Source organism: Protomyctophum bolini (genome assembly GCF_963924005.1).
Source record: "Protomyctophum bolini genome assembly, chromosome: 16".
NCBI classification, from domain to species: domain Eukaryota; kingdom Metazoa; phylum Chordata; class Actinopteri; order Myctophiformes; family Myctophidae; genus Protomyctophum; species Protomyctophum bolini.
The window spans coordinates 27,088,872-27,109,890 of NC_137877.1; the positions used below are offsets into that span (position 1 = coordinate 27,088,872).

At 42.5% G+C, this 21,019-nt stretch overlaps 1 protein-coding gene across 2 annotated transcripts in view; it reads left to right on the forward strand.

The window, feature by feature from the left end:
* Positions 1-20,680, forward strand: part of wnt6b (wingless-type MMTV integration site family, member 6b) — a 54,857-nt gene extending 34,177 nt beyond the window's left edge. For both annotated transcript variants that reach the window (XM_080785741.1, XM_080785740.1), the window contains 3 exons: positions 3,708-3,928; positions 14,537-14,886; positions 17,160-20,680. In XM_080785741.1, coding sequence (XP_080641867.1) covers positions 3,708-3,928; positions 14,537-14,886; positions 17,160-17,621 — 1,033 coding nt within the window. In that variant the 3' untranslated portion in view covers positions 17,622-20,680. The remainder of the gene's footprint in view (positions 1-3,707; positions 3,929-14,536; positions 14,887-17,159) is intronic.
* Positions 20,681-21,019: the final 339 nt, after the last annotated feature.

The following is a 21,019-nucleotide window of genomic DNA, read 5'->3' on the forward strand; positions in this document are numbered from 1 at the left end:
AAATCCAAAGCATATGTCAAATATATTTTGATCCCAGATGTCTGTGTCTGACTGGTACTCTGTCTCATTTTATGACGGGATCCAACACTCTGTGTGTGTCTCTCTCTCTCTCTCTCTCTCTCTCTCTCTCTCTCTCTCTCTCTCTCTCTCTCTCTCTCTCTCTCTCTCTCTCTTTCTCCTCTCCTTGCGGAACAAAACTTGATACTGTATGCTCAATTATTTTATGACTCTGCACCTCCCATTGTTAAAAAAACACTCTGTGTGTGTGTGTGTGTGTGTGTGTGTGCGCGCGCACACACACACACACACACACACACACACACACACACACACACACACACACACACACACACACACACACACACACACACACACACACACTTTGTCTCTCATTCACAGATCGCAGTATTCCATTTTTATCACTGTCTCTCTCACTCACACACGCACACACACGCCCATCCTTGATGACAGTGGTGGATAATCAGTGGTTGTCATGTGGGAGTGTGTGTGTTGTTAAGTACTGTAGGCTACCTGTACCTGCTAATTTAGCAGAGATTGCTAGGAACTAAAATTACATCTAACAAATGGCAACTGTCTGCTGTTGCTACACCACACACACACATACACACGCACTCACGCACGCATGCATGCATGCACGCACGCACACACATACACACAGAACATCCACTTCTGGCTGCTTCTGGGGCTGTTTCCATAGAGACGCTGTCAATACACTGTCAATAACCAGTATACAGAGGCTGATATGCTGTAAAGCCCAGAGTGTTCATTCAACTGTGAGTGTCCACTCACATACTGTAGGTACATGATCTCTAGGATGTGTGTGTGTGTGTGTGTGTGTGTGTGTGTGTGTGTGTGTGTGTGTGTGTGTGTGTGTGTGTGTGTGTGTGTGTGTGTGTGTGTGTGTGTGTGTGTGAGAGACGTAACTAAGTACATTTACTTAAGTACGGTTTGAGGTACTTTTCTTGAGTATTTCCAATTTCCAATACTTTTACTTCTACTCCACTACATCTCAGAGCCTAATATTGTACATTTACTCCACTACAATTATTTGAAAACTTTAGTCACAAGTTACTTTGTAGATCCTATCCCGTTTGTGATTTTCATGGACAGGATCTCGAGGCGAAGTCGTGGTGGAGGGGGTATACGCCTCGGTGAGATAAAGGTTGCTTCACTGCTTTTTGCAGATGATGTGGTCCTGATGGCACCAACGGAAGTCAATCAAGACCTTCAGCTCTCACTGGACCGGTTCGCAGTCGAGTGTACGGTGGCTGGGATGAGGATCAGCATCTCCAAATCTGAGGCCATGGTTCTCAGCAGGAAACCGATGGATTGTGCAGTCCGGGTAGGGAATGAGACGGTATACCCAGGTGAAAGAGTTTAAGTATCTCGGGGTCTTGTTCACGAGTGAGGGGAGGACGGAGAAGGAGATCAGCCGGGGTATTGCAGTCTCTGTACCACACTGTTGTGACGAAAAGAGAGCTGAGCCAGAAGGTAAAGCTCTCTGTCTACCGAGCAATCTTTGTTCCTACTCTCACCTATAGTCATGACGTGTGGGTCATGACTGAAAGAATAAGGTTGTGAATACAAGCGGACGAAATGAGTTTTCGACGGGTGACTCGCATCTCCCTTAGAGATAGAGTGAGAAGTTCAGTCACACGAGAGAGAGACTCGGAGTAGAACCGCTGCTCCTTCGCCTGGAAAGGAGCCAGCTTAGGTGGTTTGGGCATCTGGTTAGGATGCCGCTCGGGCGTCTCCCTAGGGAGGTCCTCGAGGCGCGTCCCACATGGGAGGAGCCCCCGGGGCAGACCAAGACGCATTTGGAGGAAACACATTGACTCACTGGCCTTGGAACGTCTCGGGATCCCCCAGGAGGAAGTCACTAATGTTGCTCTGGAACACAGCTGTTGCCCCCACGACCCGACTACGGACAAACAGTTGAAGATGGATGGAAGGATAAATCAATGCCACCTTTACATCTGTGCCGGGTAAAAACAATATTGAACCAATGAAAGAAAAACGCTTCAGACAAAACCTCTTAACTCCATTGGACCCTCAAACTGCCTGCTAAAGCAGCTAACTCCACCACCTCTCCCCCTCTCATGCAAGTAATTGACAATATATAAAGTCAAATACCAACTTTGATGAGGCAGTATTGCATCGTTTTAAAAATCTTAGATCTTCATTTCCTGAAAAATTTATATTTTTCATTTCCTGAAGATTGAACATTTTGGACTTAAGGTGGTTTCTTCCCAACAGCAGAGATATCATGGTTCATGTCATGGGATGATTTGCACCCCACTCCTCCTAATCTTCAAGACAAGATGAATTTATTAGAATGGATTACAGGAAATCCATAACGGTAATCCACGCCGCCCGCTATTATCATAATGTTGCGCAGACAGTGATAGCAGTACTTGGACAGAAGGATCAGCCGTTTCCATGACGTACTTGGCCTGGTGTTAGGGTTGTAATTAATGGTGTTTTGATTCAATCATAGATAATGCTGACATGTTATCCTCCATATGAATGTCGTTAGCTTTATTAAAGCAATTGACGGTGTGCGTGTGCGTGGGTGGGTGGGTGTCTCTTTGTGTGTGTGTGTACACTGCAGTATATACATTACATATAATTTATTTTATTCTTGTAGTGTATTAAAAATCACACCCGTGTGAAGTGAGGGGCGCTCTAATCATCGTACCGTACATCATCATCAAGATTGGTGGTCCCTTATTGGCCAAGTGTTCCCACCGACATACATACGCCTTTGCTCAGACACATATGGCGTACATTCTCTGTTCATTCTCTGTTCATTGTCAATGGCGTTTGTTCAAATAACACAAACATTAAAGCTGTATATAGGAAAATTGTAAATTGTGGTGTACAACAATAATGTAGCTATAAGAAAGCAAATCTACAAGCTTACAACACGCTACCAGCATGAGTTGCTGTGAGCTTGTAGATCTGCTTTGTTACAATAAATAGAATAAATAGTAATAGTTTGTTAATTGTAATAGAGGCAATAGTTTGACATAATGGTGATATTGATTTGAAGTCCTATTGCCTGGCCCTGGGCAGGACTTTCCAGTGAAAGAGCCAAGGTCCTCTTTCCCCATTAAGAGCTGAAGTAAACAATTTATCCCAATGGTATACACTCATCCATCAGAGCTGTTGAAGAGGTTATGGGCCCTTGTTCATCAAACCCCAGAGAGAAAAGCCTTTTATTCCATTATGTTAATATTTGAACTACTTAAGGTTTATGTGATTTATCTCTCCACATTAATCACCTTTAAAATTGGCCCATCATAATACATTATACGTATTGTTGCTGTCAGGCTGAAAAACGGACGAAGAAGACAAATTCAAATCCACCATCTTTGAACTTCCAGTCGGGACTCGGTAGGTCAATCAGACAGGCACTGTAAACGTTTGTTTACTCATGCCAATAAAGCTCATTTGGATTTAATTGGTAAGTGCCGCTTAAAAAAAAGAAAATTGATCTTCTGTTTTTACCTCCGGAGACTCCTGTCCAGGACAGTCTTCAGATGCGGCCTCCTCGAGAGACTTGGCTCAGATCTGAACCCATTTTACCAAATATCAACATTGAGGATATTTAGTCAAAATTGTCTCTTTGTCCTTAAGCTTTCCTCTTCTCTTCTAACGAGCTACCATTGTCTCTTCTGTTGTAGGGCAGTGGGCAGCCCACTGGTCATGGATCCTAACAGTATTTGCAGGAAGACAAAGCGCCTGGCGGGGAAGCAGGCGGAGCTTTGCCAGACTCAGCCGGAGATCGTCAGCGAGGTGGCCAAAGGTGCCAGGTTGGGCGTCAGAGAGTGTCAGTACCAGTTCAGGTACCGCCGGTGGAACTGCACCAGCCATAACAAGTACTTTGGCAAAATACTGCAGCAAGGTGAGCGTGCGAGCGAGTACTGGCGATGCTAATGCCATGTTGTGATGAATACACAGTATAATCCTCAGTTTGTATTTCAACTACTTAAACCTTACTTACTTCATTGACCGCGGGGACCTTTCAGGGGTCTATACTCGGTCCCTATCCTACCCACATCAATTTCAATTTTCAATTTAGGCATTTAGCAGACGCTCTTAATCCAGAGCGACTTACATTAAGTAATTCACTTCACACAACACATTGCGAGCTTGTACATCTGCTATTTTTTGGTTTATTTATTTGTGATTAAATAAACCTTAGGCTTGTTGCCCCATCTAGAAACTGCAAATATCCCACTTCGCCATAGGATTGATTGGCGTAATAGAGAACATATTTCTAGCATCACGAATATGGCTCTTGTCAGCACTCTTTCCTAAATCTACTGCTGTGGTCATATAAACCTCCATTCTTTTTAAAGAGAGTGTCATCTCCCATTCTTCGCCGACGTGTGCTTTTGGATCTGAACCCATGACCTCGGGACCACAGGCTGCCGGCCTTACGTCAACTTGAGGTCGGTTCCCTGTCTGGTCACGGTACGACAGACAAGGGCAGCTGTTGTATTTCAGAGCAGACATATTCACACTCGACTGACTCCCTCCTCTTCATCAGATGGCCCGCGTGCGCTCCGAATGATCTTCTGAAATTGCCCTCTCCCTTACCATCTCCCCCTAAGATCTCTTTAACATCATCCTCCAGCTCTTTGAAGTCTGTAATATAGCTAATGTCGGGTCATGGCTCGGTCTTCTGCAATTACTGTGTTGGCTTTTCTCTCTGGTATGAGAATGTTCATAGAAGAAGCTGTCTGTCGGTTCCATGAGCAGAATCACAGAGGACCAGTTCACTGTGTCCATATAGCAATGTGTTTTGTCAACAAGCAGAGAAGGTCCAGCATTCAGTGGTGGAAAAAGTACTCAAATGCTTTACTTAAGTAAAAGTATCAATACTGTAATATAGAAATACTACGTTACAAGTAAAAGTCAGCAGTTCAAAAAGTACAAAGGTATTGGCATCAAAATGTACTTAAAGTATAAGTAAAAGTACTCATGCAGAATATCTCATTTGACGTTTTAAAATATTTTTGAAATGAGCAATTCAGTCAGGACAACTCATGAATGGAACATATATTTATTGTCTCCACCAGGCCGAAGGCATGGGGAGAGAGTATGTTTTATTGTCTCCACCAGGCCGAAGGCATGGGGAGAGAGTATGTTTTATAGTCTCCATCAGGCAATATGGAGGTCTTAACGAAGCCCTTTTTCCAATTTGACACATTATAAATTAATAATGAATTATTAGTGAATAAGAAATGTGAAAACGCACCCAGGGCGCAGTATACAAGTATTTCACTACAGGTAAGGGCTAGTACAAGTTAAAGTCCGGAATTCAAAATTACAAAACTATTAATATCAAAATGTACCAAAAGTAGAAAGTACTCTTTATGCAGAATGTTTCATTTCAAGTTTTCAAATGTTTAAAAAGTATTTTGACAATAGCCGTTGTGAGCTTGTAGATCGGCTTTTTTTAAATGGCCAAAATATAAATATACTGTAGGGCTGAAGAGGATAATGTATGTTTTGTAATAATAATCAAAATCTACAAAGTAATTAAGTATTGGAAATTGGAAATAATCAAGTAAAGTAAAAATAGCTCAACATTGTACTTAGGTAGTACAGAAGTTTAATGTACTTCTAGTTACTTTACACCATTGGCCATAGCCACGCTGTAATCCATACCAGAGGAAAGCTGTAATCCTCTGTGGTTCTGTGGTAGCATGACGTGCTCTGTCTGGCCGAGGGGCCAGAAATATTGATGTCGATATACCTTATAAAAAGGGTAATTTTATAAAGGTTGTCCCAAGAATGTTGATTACAGTATCCATTCTTTCAACTGTCCTATAGCAGCCATATACTGTATCACATTGTGAAATGGCGTTTAGGATTGTAACGTGTCCATTCCACAACCACTATATATACCTGGAAGTCCATTATTTCCTTTATAATCCCAGTTTGCCAATTTGACCAGTTTCCATGGGTCACTTTTATTTCCCTGTTTATTGACTAAGGAAGGCTGACCACAGCCTAACTTGTGTAAACGGTTGTCCACCAACGACCAATCGCATGATAGCGTGGGTAGATTTACCAGTTCTCGCTACAACATCATTGGCTCTGTAGCTCGCAGTCATTTAAACTCAAATCAACGAACCCCCAGTTACAATGTGGTTGTTGGCGCTCTGGGTGCAGAGTGAGGAAAAAGGTTAGGGAAAAATACGAGTATGGAAAACAACGCTTCTTTCACAGTGATTTTTAAGTGAGTGGAGTTTCACAATACATTATTTTCTTCCACTAACGTAAAATAAAAACCTACGCTGCAATGAAAACAGGACCACTACACAGTACACACTAGGTTGGGTTCTACTGACTATCTGCAGCAGTGACAAGATAACACCTGGCCATCCAGTGGAGGCTTCTTAGTTCAACGAATAGATATAGATAGACAACAAATTGATAGGAAGACAAGACATTCATGCATACAGAGAGGGAGAGAGACATACCAGAGCAACACACACAGACACTCACACATGCCCAAGCACACACACACACACACACACACACACACACACACACAGACACACACACACACACAGCGCACACACACACACACACACACACACACACACACACACACACACACACACACACACACACACACACACACACGGCAACAATCTGCCAGTAGAAGACAGAGAAGCAATTAATCATAAATTCCTGCCTGTCTATAAGAAGCCAAAGTGCAGTTTTGTTTTTGAAACCTTCGCCCTCAATTACCTGGATCTCTCACTTAATGGCCGTTTGTCATTAATACAGTTGACGGCCAAAATAAAGAAGTGCCAACATAAAGTGTTTTTAATAGCACGTGTAAAGACTTCACCTGAGAACGAGAACGATCGCTCACGATGGCTTTGTATGTACTGGCATTGACCTTGCTCAGTAAGGGGTTGAGTGGACCTAAGCCATGCCAGGCCAATGCAGGCCGTCAACCTCAATATTCTTTATGTTATTTTGCCTATACTTTAGGCAATGATGGAAAGTAACTAAGTACATATACTAAGTACTGTACTTAAGTACAATTTTGAGGTATTTGTACTTTACTTAAGTTGAGTATTTCCAATTTCAAATACGTGTAGACTACACTACATCTCAGAGGCAAATATTGTACTTTTACTACTTAACTGATTTAACTGGTTTAGTTACTAGTGTCGCAATGCAATGCATTTTACATTTTGAACTTGTTGAATGGGACACTCTGCATAATAACTACTTTTACTTTTAGTCATTTAAGTACATTTTGACACCAATAGTACATTTTGGACTTTTACTCCTAACGAGGTAGTTCTATATTGCAGTATTGATACTTTTACTTAAGTAACAAATGTGAGTACTTTTTCCACCACTGTTCCTGGGTTATTTTACCTATATTACTGTAGTCTTTCTTTCTTCTTCTTTTTATAACCTCTTGTAATAATGTGTTGTCATCATACAGTATCATTCATACTGTACTGTAACTTAAAACCAGAACTGAAAGCAATGGTAAAGATTGATGATCATAATGAGCATATTGATTCTAACTAAAATGCAACAAAGAATATAGACTCTTTTCACACCCCTAAGCTGTTATAGAAGTTAATTACGGTAGAAGGTATTCCCGTATTCTGTCCCAAACCTCAAATTCTATTTATTTTCACAAGGTTTTTGGTACGAGACAGTGATGAGTCATCTCTATAGACAGGTTTGGTCCACGGCACAACCTGGCTAGCTGAGACATCCTCTTCTCCTTCTGCACAAAAATATCCTCAGGCTTATTTCTCCCTTTATGCAAACATGATGTGAACCTCAAGACCAATTTATACGTATAGTTGTATGTCCGTGTACTTCAGTGCTGCCACTATTGATTACTTCTTAGCGATTATATTAATGATTAAGTAAATAGTAAGTAAATTAAGCGTGTTTTTGAAATATAAAAAATAAATGATAAAACAACAAACCGATTAACCACTATTTCATCCTTCATCTCACATTTGTGTTTTGCAAAAATGGTTAAAATAGTAGATGAGCTCACAACGCTGCGTTGCACCTTGATGTGAGCTTGTAATCTAGGATTTTATAGCAATGTTTTTAAATGTTTCACCTGCACTGCCCAAAATAGGGATTGATTACTAATAGATTACTGATCGATTATCTTATCAAACACATTCATTGGCTGACTTTGATGAGAACAAGGACTGTAATTTGTAGCACTCACGTCGCGTGTTTGAAGGAAGGAGATGTAACTAACAGATACACTACAGTAAGATCTGTTGTAAGACATTGAGGATGTTTTAGGCTGTGGAGATGCCTGTGTTTGCTTACAGTATGAGAGAGTGAATGAAAAAGAGAAAGAATGACACGCACAGCTATGAATGAAGAATGGATGGACGTCAATACAATGACAACAAATAATTCTGTGTACGTTTTCCCCTGTGCAATTAAACGTATTAAACTTATACTAACCTAATAGCCCAGTTTCTAAAGTAGATTGGATTTCTGGTGTCTTGTCAATAATTGGTAGTTATTACCATCCTCGCTTTGATCTCAGCTGTGTTCAAATAACATAATGGAGCCCGAAGCCAAGTCATGACTCGAGTGTGTGCGCCAGCTGAGAGGGAGAGAGGGAGAGAGAGAGAGAGAGAGATGAGCTGCTTGTGAAAATCAAATGAAGGATGAAGGATGTTTGTTGCTGCGTGTGTGTGTTGTGTGTGTGCATGCGTGCGTGCGTGCGTGCGTGTGTGTGCGTGCGTTTATACTGTATGTAATCCAATACGGCAGTAGAATAAACAGCAACTCCTTCCCTGCGGTGTGAACAAGTGGTTGCAGAGTAATTAAGCCAGTCATCACCTGTGTCAAAAACAGAATAAAAGAGGAATTTATCCGCTCTTTCTTACAGTATGTGAGCATAAATCATACAGCCACAGACAGACAACTCACACACTACCGTGCAAACATGCATGCACACTGCTGAGAGACTCCTGCAACATGCACACTTTCTCTCTCTCTCTCAGTCACACACACACACACACACACACACACACACACACACACACACACATACGCACACATGCACGTACGAACACACACATAAAGTAAACACACACAACCATGCATGCGCATGCACTCATAACCTGCCACCAAATAGCAAGCACAAACTAATTAATTTATCACCTATACTGTATACACATGTCAACTTGTTTTGCTATGAATTGCTTGGCTGGTGCTGTAGCTTGGCAAAGAGGGCCAAGCTTTGGAACTCAGATGACAATTAAGCAAGGTTCAAAATTGTGCAACAATCACTCATTTGCTTGCTCAAGTTTGTCTTGTGTGAATATGCACCACCAGGGTCACTGGGAAGGTCAGTTGTCATTGTAAATTAGTGAGTGAAACGATTAAAAAAAGATCTGATCAATAGAAATGGCTTCTAGTAACACTAATTAATTTTTATGTTTTTTGGGGTTATGTGGCTTGTTATATCATGACATACTTTGTTTCAGTTGGAATGCAGCATGGATTGTACATGGTACAGTAGGCCTATACTGCATATCTCTATGGCTTTGTGACGCATACGTACATGGATTATAAGGGCTTCCCTGTCCCGATTATAAAGAGCACAGCAATATGGATGTATTGTACAGTATAGCTGGTACAAACAAGTGTATGCATTTGTGCCTGCGTGCGTGCGTGCATGCGTGTGTGTGTGTGTGTGTGTGTGTGTGTGCGTGCGTGTGCGTTTCCTACGTAGTTAAATTTAATTTCCTGATTCTCACAAGAGCAATGGTTGTGTTATGGTTAACAACATATTTTTGTGGAGTTAGGCGTACAATTAGGAAAATTAATTAGGAAAGGAAAAGCCACAAGTAAACTAAAAATGTCAATGGCAGTAAAAAGTCTATACTCTTATATTAGTGAGTGTGTGCTTTTGTGCGTGCGTGCATGCTTTTGTGCGTGCGTGCGTGCATGCTTTTGTGCGTGCGTGCATGAGTGCATGCATATGAGCGTGCGTGCGTGCATGAAAGAGCTCACTTCATGTGCCTTGTTTATATGTTTTTGTTTCTGAGCAATTGTGCATGTAATGTAAGCATGCACAGTGTGTGTGTGTGTGTGTGTGTGTGTGTGTGTGTGTGTGTGTGTGTGTGTGTGTGTGTGTGTGTGTGTGTGTGACAATCAATCACTCAGCATTATTTACACCTTTCAGACAAGCAGCTGTACTGTAGCTCCTGGATAATCATTACCCTACACAGGTCATAGTGTTCCACAGTGAAATATATAGGAATTCCAGATCAAAGCATATTCGCGAAATCAAACATGCATGCACATGTGCTCAGAAAGTGTTCAAACCACTCCAATGTACAGAGCTGAAAAATGTGTAAATACATAAATCCGCAAAGACATCCTAAAAGTTATGGATTGGGACAGGCTGGTGTTCAGATACATTGTTATTGATCTGCATCCTGTTATAAACAAGTGTTAAATGCTTAATCATGGTTCGTCAGCAAAGTAACAGTTCTTGTATTAGTGCTTTCGTTTGAAATGTACCCATTCTGCATACTGTGAAATAATGTCAATCAATCAATCAATCAATCAATCAATCACACCTGCTAAATAACAAGTGGTAACAGAGATCATGTTAATGCCCCAGTGACAGTCCCACAGTAAAGTGGAGTGGAGTGTACACTTTCACTTCATTCACCCAATTTAAACCAGCCCACTCTGAAGACTTACGTTCCTATGTAGCATTCAACGCCACCACTGTGACTATGGCGATTATTGTTGTTCTTAGCCATTATTCTATTGATTCATTTTAGATTATTTGATAATGGAGAAGTGTAGTGCAATTGACACTGACACATTTTTTTAACCAAACAATAGCGGCTTGTAGATCTGCTATTTCGGCTATTTTAGAAAAAGAAATGAAACTGTATGGACATTTTTCAACATGGAAACGGTTGACAATTATGCAAAAATAATTATGTTTATCTCAAATAATGCTTTTTGTAATTATTAAATGATTGTGACAGGCCTACTGATCGTCATCACAATACATATTTCTGTGTCTTGTGTGTCTGGGCCGATGTTTGGTTGTTTTCCAGACTTCAGACCCGGATCCCATACATCATTGCCTGAAAGGTTGAGTATTAAAATAATATTTGCTAATTCCAGAAGTTGGGCCCTTCTGGCTGTAAGAGCAGACCTAGACAGGCCCAGACACCCGCTGTGGCAGAGAATTTGTTTGGAATTCATGTCTCAGAGGGGGAAAAAAAGAAAAAAGACAGAGGGGGGCCTCAAATCTTTTTGATTTCTAATACCTTCTTTTAACTCATACCCCGGCCATACCCTTCTGTCTGTCTGTGTTCCTGTTTTTCAAACTTCCTCTCCTCTCTCTTTATCCCCTCCCTCCCTCTCTCTCTGTCTCTCTCTCTCTCTCTCTCTCTCTCTCTCTCTCTCTCTTTCTTTTTCTGTCGTTGTCTTTGGCCAATGGATGAGTGAAGTAATATTTCCATTGCATCGCATAGGAACAGGATAGGAGGGCATTGGAACCATATTAGTCAAACCCTCAGGTGTTACCGGGGCAACAGATATCACCATCATCAACATGTTTTTATTTTTATTTTTATAATGTCAACATTATTTTCTAAAACAATATGTCTGGGTGTTGGGAGGGTACCACAGAACTGGTATGATCAACATGGGCTTTGTCTTGTTTTCTTTCTGACCACAAAGAGCTTTTGTGATTAAAAACGCTTGTCATGTCCACTCATACACACACTCAAATAGGATATGAATCTCAGCTGTGTGCATTCACTGTCGGGGACGTTACAGTAACAGTTCTCCCCACAACGTACGTTATTTATTTTTTTGGATATTTTATTGATGGGTTACAGTAATTAGACAGGAAAGGGGGAGAGAGACGGGCTATCAGTCTGTATTACCGGCCGGTGCCTGGACTGCTCAGCCGCGGCCCAGGCCACAACGTACGTTATTTAGTGACACGTGTTGGTGTTAATAAGTGCTCTGTCCAAGAGGAACATGCAGAAACGTCCTTTTTAAGAACATGAAATATATTCTTTCAAGCAAAATGGCAATAGGTGTGGTCTGACTGAGCACAACACACACACACACACACACACACACACACACACACGCACGCCTACGCACACACACAATTTTGACTATACTGGAGACATCTTTGGGTGTTGGGGTGTACAGCTGGTATTGATATCATGGCATGCTTGTGTGTGCAGGTCTCGTCGCACGCCACCCATTTTGTGTGTGTGTGGTGTGTGTGTGTGTGTGTGTGTGTGTGTGTGTGTTGAGTGTGTGTGTGTGCGCGCGCGCGCAGGAGAGTGCAAGCGAGCGACTGGCCCTAATGAATCCCATTCACTGAATCATGCGATATGGAGTTGGCAGTGTTGATGGTGGTGACTGCACGCTCACCGCCTTCCAGCTTGCAGAAATAAAAGTCATTCACTTCAGCTCCCACACAATGGCCCACTAAGTGCCTGCACACACACACACACACACACCCACACACACACACACACACACACACACACACACACACACACACACAGTACCCAATCCCCCCTAGAGCCATCTATCTAGGCAGAGCTCTGCCATTGAAGTCACCGAAGGCACCGATTGTTCCCACTGCTTCCTGATAGAATGTAAACCCAGAAAATGTTTCCAGGCAACAAATACACTTCCAGCCATGTACGCTTGGCTGTGTCTTAGGCTAATATTGAAATCTATAGCTGTGGACCAACGTTCAGTTCCACACATTTAATGGATCTGAATCTAAATGAGGTTTCACACACCTCCGTGTTGCAAGCTAGTTTAGTGAAGTCATTTTTTTGCCATGAGCTGAGCTGTTGTCCTATTTACACAGACGTCTGGGATATAGGCCTATAGAAATAGTGGATCTACCAGTAGAAAAGTAGAATTGTACACCTTTAAGGCTCCTTGCCATGTTCTAAACTTTACAACATGGCAAGGTAGCAGTTAAATACTTTAAATCTAAAGTATTTAACTGCTTTTTTTTTGCAAATAAAGAATAAATAAATCAATAACTGAGAATAGAGTTGTGTGGACCCAAAGAGGAAGAATGATGTTGAAGCCACGGGCGAGGACAGAGGATCAATTTGCAGTTGTGGTTGGACTTGCCTTTAGCCAGGAGTGCTAAGCCCTGCACCAGAAATAAACCCACAGCTGTGGGGGGGGGGGGGGTGTGTGTGTGTGTGTGTGTGTGTGTGTGTGTATGCACATGCGTGCGTAAGAGAGAGAAAGAGATAAATAGCACTCCCATCAACATTAAGACCGATTAATGCAGTCTAAATTGGTAGTCCTCACAGATTTTTGAAAAATACTGTAGCAGATGTGCAAGCTCACACTCGCAGCGCTGCAAGCTTGTATATCTGCTTGGATGTATGGGCTGTCAAGGCCAGGAAGTAGTTTTTTGCCACTCAGTAAGCTGTTCCCGCATAACTTCCGGGTATATGATGATGATGTCACGCGCCGCATACCGTCCATACACAGATTACACTGAGGTCATGATAACAGACCATTGAGAAAGACCTGCTTTGATCTCACTACCATCTGACCGGACAGTTGTATGACTGAATAAATATAAAGGTCTTTACTGAGACTGGATTGTGCATAACAAAATATTGGTATTGCCATGGTATATTGGGTGTTCCTATTCCTATCCCCACTTAAACAAAAACACACAACCATGCTGTCCTCCAATGTGCGTTATATATTCTGATATCATTATTATTATTACCGGTAGTATAACTACTACTGCTTATTAATGTAAAATGTTCCACAGCTGCAATTTTTAAGCCCTGATATCACAGATGTCACCACTGTCTACAGCAGCGCATTTTGCTTCATGACATTTTTTATTTTGATTTAGATTTATATCTTTTTTGCATTGATTCATCAATATATATGAAGAAATATCTATTAACAACACGCTTCTCGACAATTATTCAATTGATTAATCGCTAAGAAAACTATAGATAGTTGCAGCACTACACCTGTGTGCTCAGTAGAGGGCAGGCTTCTGCCTCAACCTCTCCATGTTGCCCATTGGAAGGTTTGGCCTGATGGCCATGCTGTGAAAGGTCATGGTGGTCACAAGGCAAATAATATACTTTTAATCTATCTACTCTATTATTACAAAACGTACCACTATACATTTCTGCCATTTTAAAATTGCCGATCTACAAGCTCACAGCTTGTATTAATACATTGCAGTAATGATACTTTAACTTGAGTAAAACATTTGAGTGCTTTTTCTACCACTGCCTAAAATAGCTGACCTATACAGCCCCACAATGCATCACTCTGCGGACTATATAAGCTTGTAGATCTGCTCTATTAGGTGAGTGATACGACCAACCAAGTACAAATCAGGCATATAACACCATGCTTCCCAGATCTCAAAGCTCTCTCTCTCTCTCTCTCGCCACTTGTCTTACAGATATTCGGGAGACGGCGTTCGTCTACGCCATCACGGCGGCGGGCGTGACCCACGCGGTGACGCAGGCCTGCAGCATGGGAGACCTCCTGCAGTGCGGCTGCGAGGCGACCCGGAGCAGAGCACCTCCACGCCCCCTCTCCTCCACCTCCTCCTCCACCTCCTCCTCCACCACCTCCTCCTCCTCCGCCTCCTCCACTGGGGAGGGGGTGAAGTGGGAATGGGGGGGCTGTGGAGATGACGTGGAGTTTGGCTATGAGAAGTCAAAACAGTTTATGGACGCCAAGAGGAGGAGAGGCAAGAGTGACATCAGGGCTCTGATTGACTTGCACAACAACGAAGCGGGCAGGCTGGTACGCGTGATGATGTCACCCATTCATTCATTGGTTATGTTCAGTGGTTCCCAAGCGCTTGTTTGTGTGTGTGTGTGTGTGTGTGTGTGTGTGTGTGTGTGTGTGTGTGTGTGTGTGTACCGTGAGACCAAGTCCAGGTGTGCCTTGGGATTTTGTGATAACCACGCATTGTTATTGCAATATATAAACAATACAAAGTTATGAATAATTTATTTATTTTTAATATCAGTACTTTGCGCACTCAGTTTACGAATACAAAGGGAAATTCTATAATAAAAATAATAAAATCAATGAAAACATTTACATCCTGGACAGTGAACATTTAAGTAAATATTTAGGGTGATAAGAGTGTTATAGAGACTATTTTGTATGGATATAAATATAGGTATGTCTTGAGATTTTGACTTTGGTGTGCTTTGGACACTGAAAGTTTGAAAACGTAGACATCAGCCTACAACCTGAGAAATATTTGATATTGAATACGTGGCATATGGAAACTTAGTTGGCGCAGCCATAGTGCAGAATATTGAGCAGTAATAATTCACTGTTCTATACTGTAGGGTTATAGGAACAAAAGCATTGCTTGTCTTATGGAATGCTCCACCATTGCACCAAGATCCAAAGGAGAAAGATATCGCCTCCAGCTAAATTTGTGTAGTGCCGTAAACCGATATTCGAACAAGAATCAAGTTTCTGAAACACAAAAACACGAGCGTGCCACACATTTTGTCTTCAAGCCTCCGAGGCACATAGCTTCTAACATTTCCCCGGCCCTTGTTAAAGTTTAAAGTTGCTCTTTGTTACTCGCTCTACTCTCGTGTATTTACACGGAGTGAATTATGGCCAGGACAAGTCAACTACCTATTGAAAAAGAGGGGCGATATAGGAACCTTTTTGGCTGTCTTTTTTCCTGAAGACCTTATGTCCTTTTTAAGAAGTTAATGACATGTTATTGGGAATGTCTTCCATCTCTCATTTGCTTTAGAGCTGTCAACCATGGCTGGCCCCAGTTTGTTGCACACTCCTGCAGAAACGCCAATACTCATTCACACAGAGAGAGAGAAAGAGAGGGGGGGGGGGGGTAGTTGCACAAAAGCGTGATTAATACATCGGTAATCAAAAAATTGCCGATCTACAAGCACACGACGAGCTTGTGGATTGGCAATTTTTGGTGCGCGACACGGCACACAGCTGAGTATAATTCAGGCGAAACGGTTGTGATGCACCCGTCTGCTGGGGTCAAAGACAGGTAGACAGGAGGAAGGGAGGGGGAGGAGAGGAAAGGTGGAGAGGTGGGGTAACGTCCAATTATAGCATTAGTGTGCAGCTATTTGAACAAAACAACAGAGGGAACGTGCTGCACGACGAGCAGTGGAGCACTGTGGAGGAAGAAGTACTCAAGTAAAAGTTTCAATTTCTCAAAGTAGAATTACTCTGAGTAAAAGTCCAAAATACTTTATGTATATAAAGTAGTGCTTAATTAGTTAATGTATGTTTTGTTGTAATAATCTAAATCTGCAAAGTAAAAGTTCAGCACTTGAGTAAATGTACTTGGTTACTTTCCATGCACCACTGACGACGAGGCACACTTCTTAAAGAGGTCTGGAAACAAGTGTGTGTGTGTGTGTGTGTGTGTGTGTGTGTGTGTGTGATGGGTTAATTATGTGCAGTATATAAGTGAATGATCTGTTGTCAAGGCTTGTTAGATGTAGGAAGGCCTGAGGCAATATGGAAGGAGAGGGGGGTTGGGGGGGGTTAAATTCCTTCTGAATAGCGTCTACTTTTATCTCACCTATCTATCTATCTATCTGTGTGTGTGTGTGTGTGTGTGTGTGTGTGTGTGTGTGTGTGTGTGTGTGTGTGTGTGTGTGTATGCGTGTGCGTGTGCGTGAGACTGTGGTGTGTGTGTGTGTGTGTGTGTGTGTGTGTGTGTGTGCGAGTGTGCACGTGTGTCAGTGTCTGCATGTGTGCCAGTGTGTGTGATATATCGCAAAAACACGACTATAAATTACACCTTTAGTGCACTATTTTTCATTTGTCATAAGCCGCATTGCTTCATTCTAGTGACTGAATTTCCTTTTCCTCTTCCCTTTCTCTCTCCCTCTCTCTGTCTCTTTCTCCCCTCCACCTTTTTACTCAACCCCTTTCCCTTTATTTATTTTTTCCACCTCCTCATCCCCCATTATCTTACCCTCCCTTTGTGCCACCCCCCCGCCCCCCCCCCCCCCCCCACACACACACACACATACACGCCCGTCCGACCCACCAATCAGGCGGTGAAGCTCTACATGCGGACGGAGTGCAAGTGCCACGGCCTGTCGGGCTCGTGCACGCTGCGCACGTGCTGGAAGAAGATGCCACACTTCCGTGAGGTGGGCGACCGCCTGCTGGAGCGCTTCAACGGTGCCTCCAAGGTCATGGGCGGCAACGACGGCAAGACGCTCATCCCCGTGGGCCAGAACATCAAGCCGCCCGACCGCCAGGACCTCATCTACTCGGCCGAGTCGCCCGACTTCTGCCTGGCCAACCGGAAGACCGGCTCGCTGGGGACGCGGGGACGCATGTGCAACAGCACGGCCATGGACGTCAGCGGGTGCGACCTGCTGTGCTGCGAGCGGGGCCACCGGGACGAGACGGTGGTGTTCGAGGAGAACTGCCTCTGCCGCTTCCACTGGTGCTGCGTGGTCCAGTGCAAGAAGTGCTCCGTCCGGAAAGAGCTCAGCCTTTGTCACTGAGTAGCAGAACCCCACTACCCCCTCATTCCGTCCCCACCCCACCACCCTCCCCTCGGGCTTGAAGGTAAAGAAATACATGAATCAGTTGAAATGGTTTCGCCTCAGCAGGGGGTTGGGATTCAACCCTTTTTTGCACCAGATAAGATTAGTAAACCTCCTGAAAATGTTGCTGGTTTTCAAGTAGTTATTGACCTCTCTGTGTGGTCAGTTCATTCCCAGACATTTTTAGACGTAACATTTTCCTGAAAGACGAATAGAGGAGCCAGTTAGAGGAAACAAAGAAAGAAAGTCAAAACGGAGTGATGTTGTTACAGTCCTGCACCTACGACATTGAAATGGAGGTACTCGTATTTCTTTTCTTCAAATAGGACCAAAGAGACCTGTTTAAAACGTTTAAAATGCACCTTCCAAGTCAGTGAACAAGCAACAATATAACGGTGACAAAACAAAGAACTGTGCTTGAACAATATGGTGCCAGTGTCTTCTGTATATCTACCAATTCAAACAGCAGACAGTGAAAATGACCTTGAACTGAGGTCAGACTAGAGCTGTGTTTCATATTTCACGCTACACTGGGACTGCTGATTTACCTGGATTGTGAAATTCCTATAAATTCATTTTACTGGCCGCACGCCTAAACGCAAAATAAATAAAGAAAAACATTCAACACAACATAAGGCGTTGTTGTGTCTTTATAAGCCTCTGTTTTGTCTTCCCGGATCTAAATCGGAATCTGTTAAAACAAAGCCTTGACAGCTCTAGCACCCCTTTCCACAGAGACAGCTAGAGTTTGCTGTAGGAACTAAAGCCACCATCCATGTGTGGCTATCCCATTACATTCAGCCCACTTTGTCTTTCCAAAGACACCCTTGTTGCTATTTGAAATGCTGTCAACTACAGTATGTCACCTGACAATGCATCATCAACTGACATGGGAGGTTGTCCAACTTGCTTCCTACCTGGGAAACACAAAGAGTTGCCGCAGCTCTTGCTGCATCTGTACTGTTGAATAGTATAAAATGGCTATAGGCTACATGGGAATGGCCAACTGGGACTTTTGAGAAAGCTGTTGTGTTCCAGAAATGTAGTTGGCGCCACGTTGAAATTGAACAATGTGGCTTTTGCTGACGCCATAAACGAATGCTTGCTGTAAGGCATAGGAAGTTGCGATTGAATTGTCATGACATTAAGAGAGACAAAAAGATTCTCTGCAGACTGGAGCTCAGTGCAGAGCCGGGCGTTACAGCTTGGCCCACGAACATTTTATTTTTTATTTAACCTTGTTTTAATTTCTGCAGCTACTTCCCTCCCGCTGCCACGGAGCAAAGAAGAAGACATGGAAAACAATCTGTGAGTTTCACTTTAAACCAAATGTTTTGAGGTTGTAATGGGAGCATCCTTCTATACCACAATGGTGTATGTCTCACAAGCACATATAATAAACCATATGGAGTGAATGTTGAAACTACAGTTTCAATGTCCATCTCCCTCATGTATCAAAGCGAAGCGCTTCTCAACCTCACCATACTTGGATCCGCTGTTCCGTCTTTTGATTTTTATCCACTGAAAATGTATTCCACTTACAGGAAGGAAAGGCTCCACAGCGAAAGCTGGTTTTGTTTTGTTTTCCTACTGCTGTGTCAAAAATGTATGAAAAGGGAAGTTTTTGGTCACATTTATCGCATAATGGAGGACACAATCAACACCATATGTGGTCGTGGAGTCAACCTGCCAGCGAAGACTGTTATTTATACAAAGATACGATAACAAGACTCACAGCGCGCCGCCCCATTCCATCTCTCTCAAAAGCACTTTGGATACGGCCGCTGTGAGCTTTACAGTAGCGTTCGACTGTTCTTTTATGTTTCAGCCTTATTTCTAAGCAAAGATAAAAGCAACAATTTTTACACAACATTCGAGACCAAGAAAAGATTATGATGTATTTTATCTTTTATGATATACAGGGCTATTGTAATAATGCACTTTCAACATTAGCTTTTGTGTGTGTGTGTGTGTGTGTGTGTGTGTGTGTGTGTGTGTGTGTGTGTGTGTGTGTGTGTGTGTGTGTGTGTGTGTGTGTGTGTGTGTGTGTGTGTGTGTGTGTGCATGCAAGTGTTTGCGAGTGGGGTGTACGGATGGCCAGTCATCACCGTATCCTTTAACTGACAGTAACTTCATACTTTGGTGTATTTTTCAGTTGTCGTTCGATGTTTAACTACATTATGTTGGTTATTGAAAGCTCACTTTTCATCTCTGACTTTGTCTAGATTTTCTTTTGTATTGTTTTTTGTGGGGCAGATAAGATCATGTGGTTTGGTTGCTTGTTGACTCAGGGGAGGAGAGGGGATAGAGTTAAACTCATACTCCATCGCAGCACGATTTTTCAACAAGACAGGGTTTAATGACAGCGTGGCTTCCATGTAGACTTAGGACATTATGTGGCGAGACTATTTTGTCAGTCATCGATTTCAGTCGTCTATGACGATTCTATGATATGACTCCAAATTTGGGCGAGGTTGACAATAACAACAATAATATATAGACTATATATGTGTGTGTGTAAAACGAAATGGAGGTACTGGCAGCGTGCACAAATCATTTTGCACTGATCGGTTTGCCGTGGACAGTCTCACAGACAGACCATCTTCTAGAAGACACTGCCCTTAGTATAGGAGCCACACTGCAATGACCAGTTCTTGTCAACAAGTGACACAATATAATATATAACACAATATATATATACGAGTATACATTTGACTTAATCCTTAAGCCTCCCTCCAACATGATAGATTCGTAAAAGTTGGTTCCCCATAATAGACCAACGTCATCTCAGTTATCTTACAGGTGTAATAGCAGACAATCTAATTATACCAGACAATGTTACTATACTGCTTCAAGTTGCTCCATTTAGCCTCTTGTCAGAGTCTGTATAATGTATAGGGTGTGTTCTTTTCTTTTCAGATTCACATCCACCTACTGTACCTTTTACTGTACAGATATGGTTTGCATGTCCCTAAACCATGTTGGTGCTAAAGATAATCGATTATCAAACAACAGTGAGAAACGGATACCACCATACTGAATGCTTAATCTTGTTAATGCTAAGTTACGGACATATTTCCCCCGGGACGTTATCTGCTAAATAAGTACGAACATGTTCGTACCTAAAGCTTGCCTTTACACCAAATATGAATCAGATTTTAAAATTGGCTCGGTTGCTAGGCAACGCCTCCGTCACCCCCAGCACCAGGGTCTTTGCACACGGCCCCCATAGACTGTACAAAATTCATTGACCCAATGAAACATGGTGTCATGATTATGAACACTCTGAAGGTGCACAAGATGATTTTGTTCATTGACCTGGCAAGTCGTGTGTCCACATATGAAATCAGTCATTG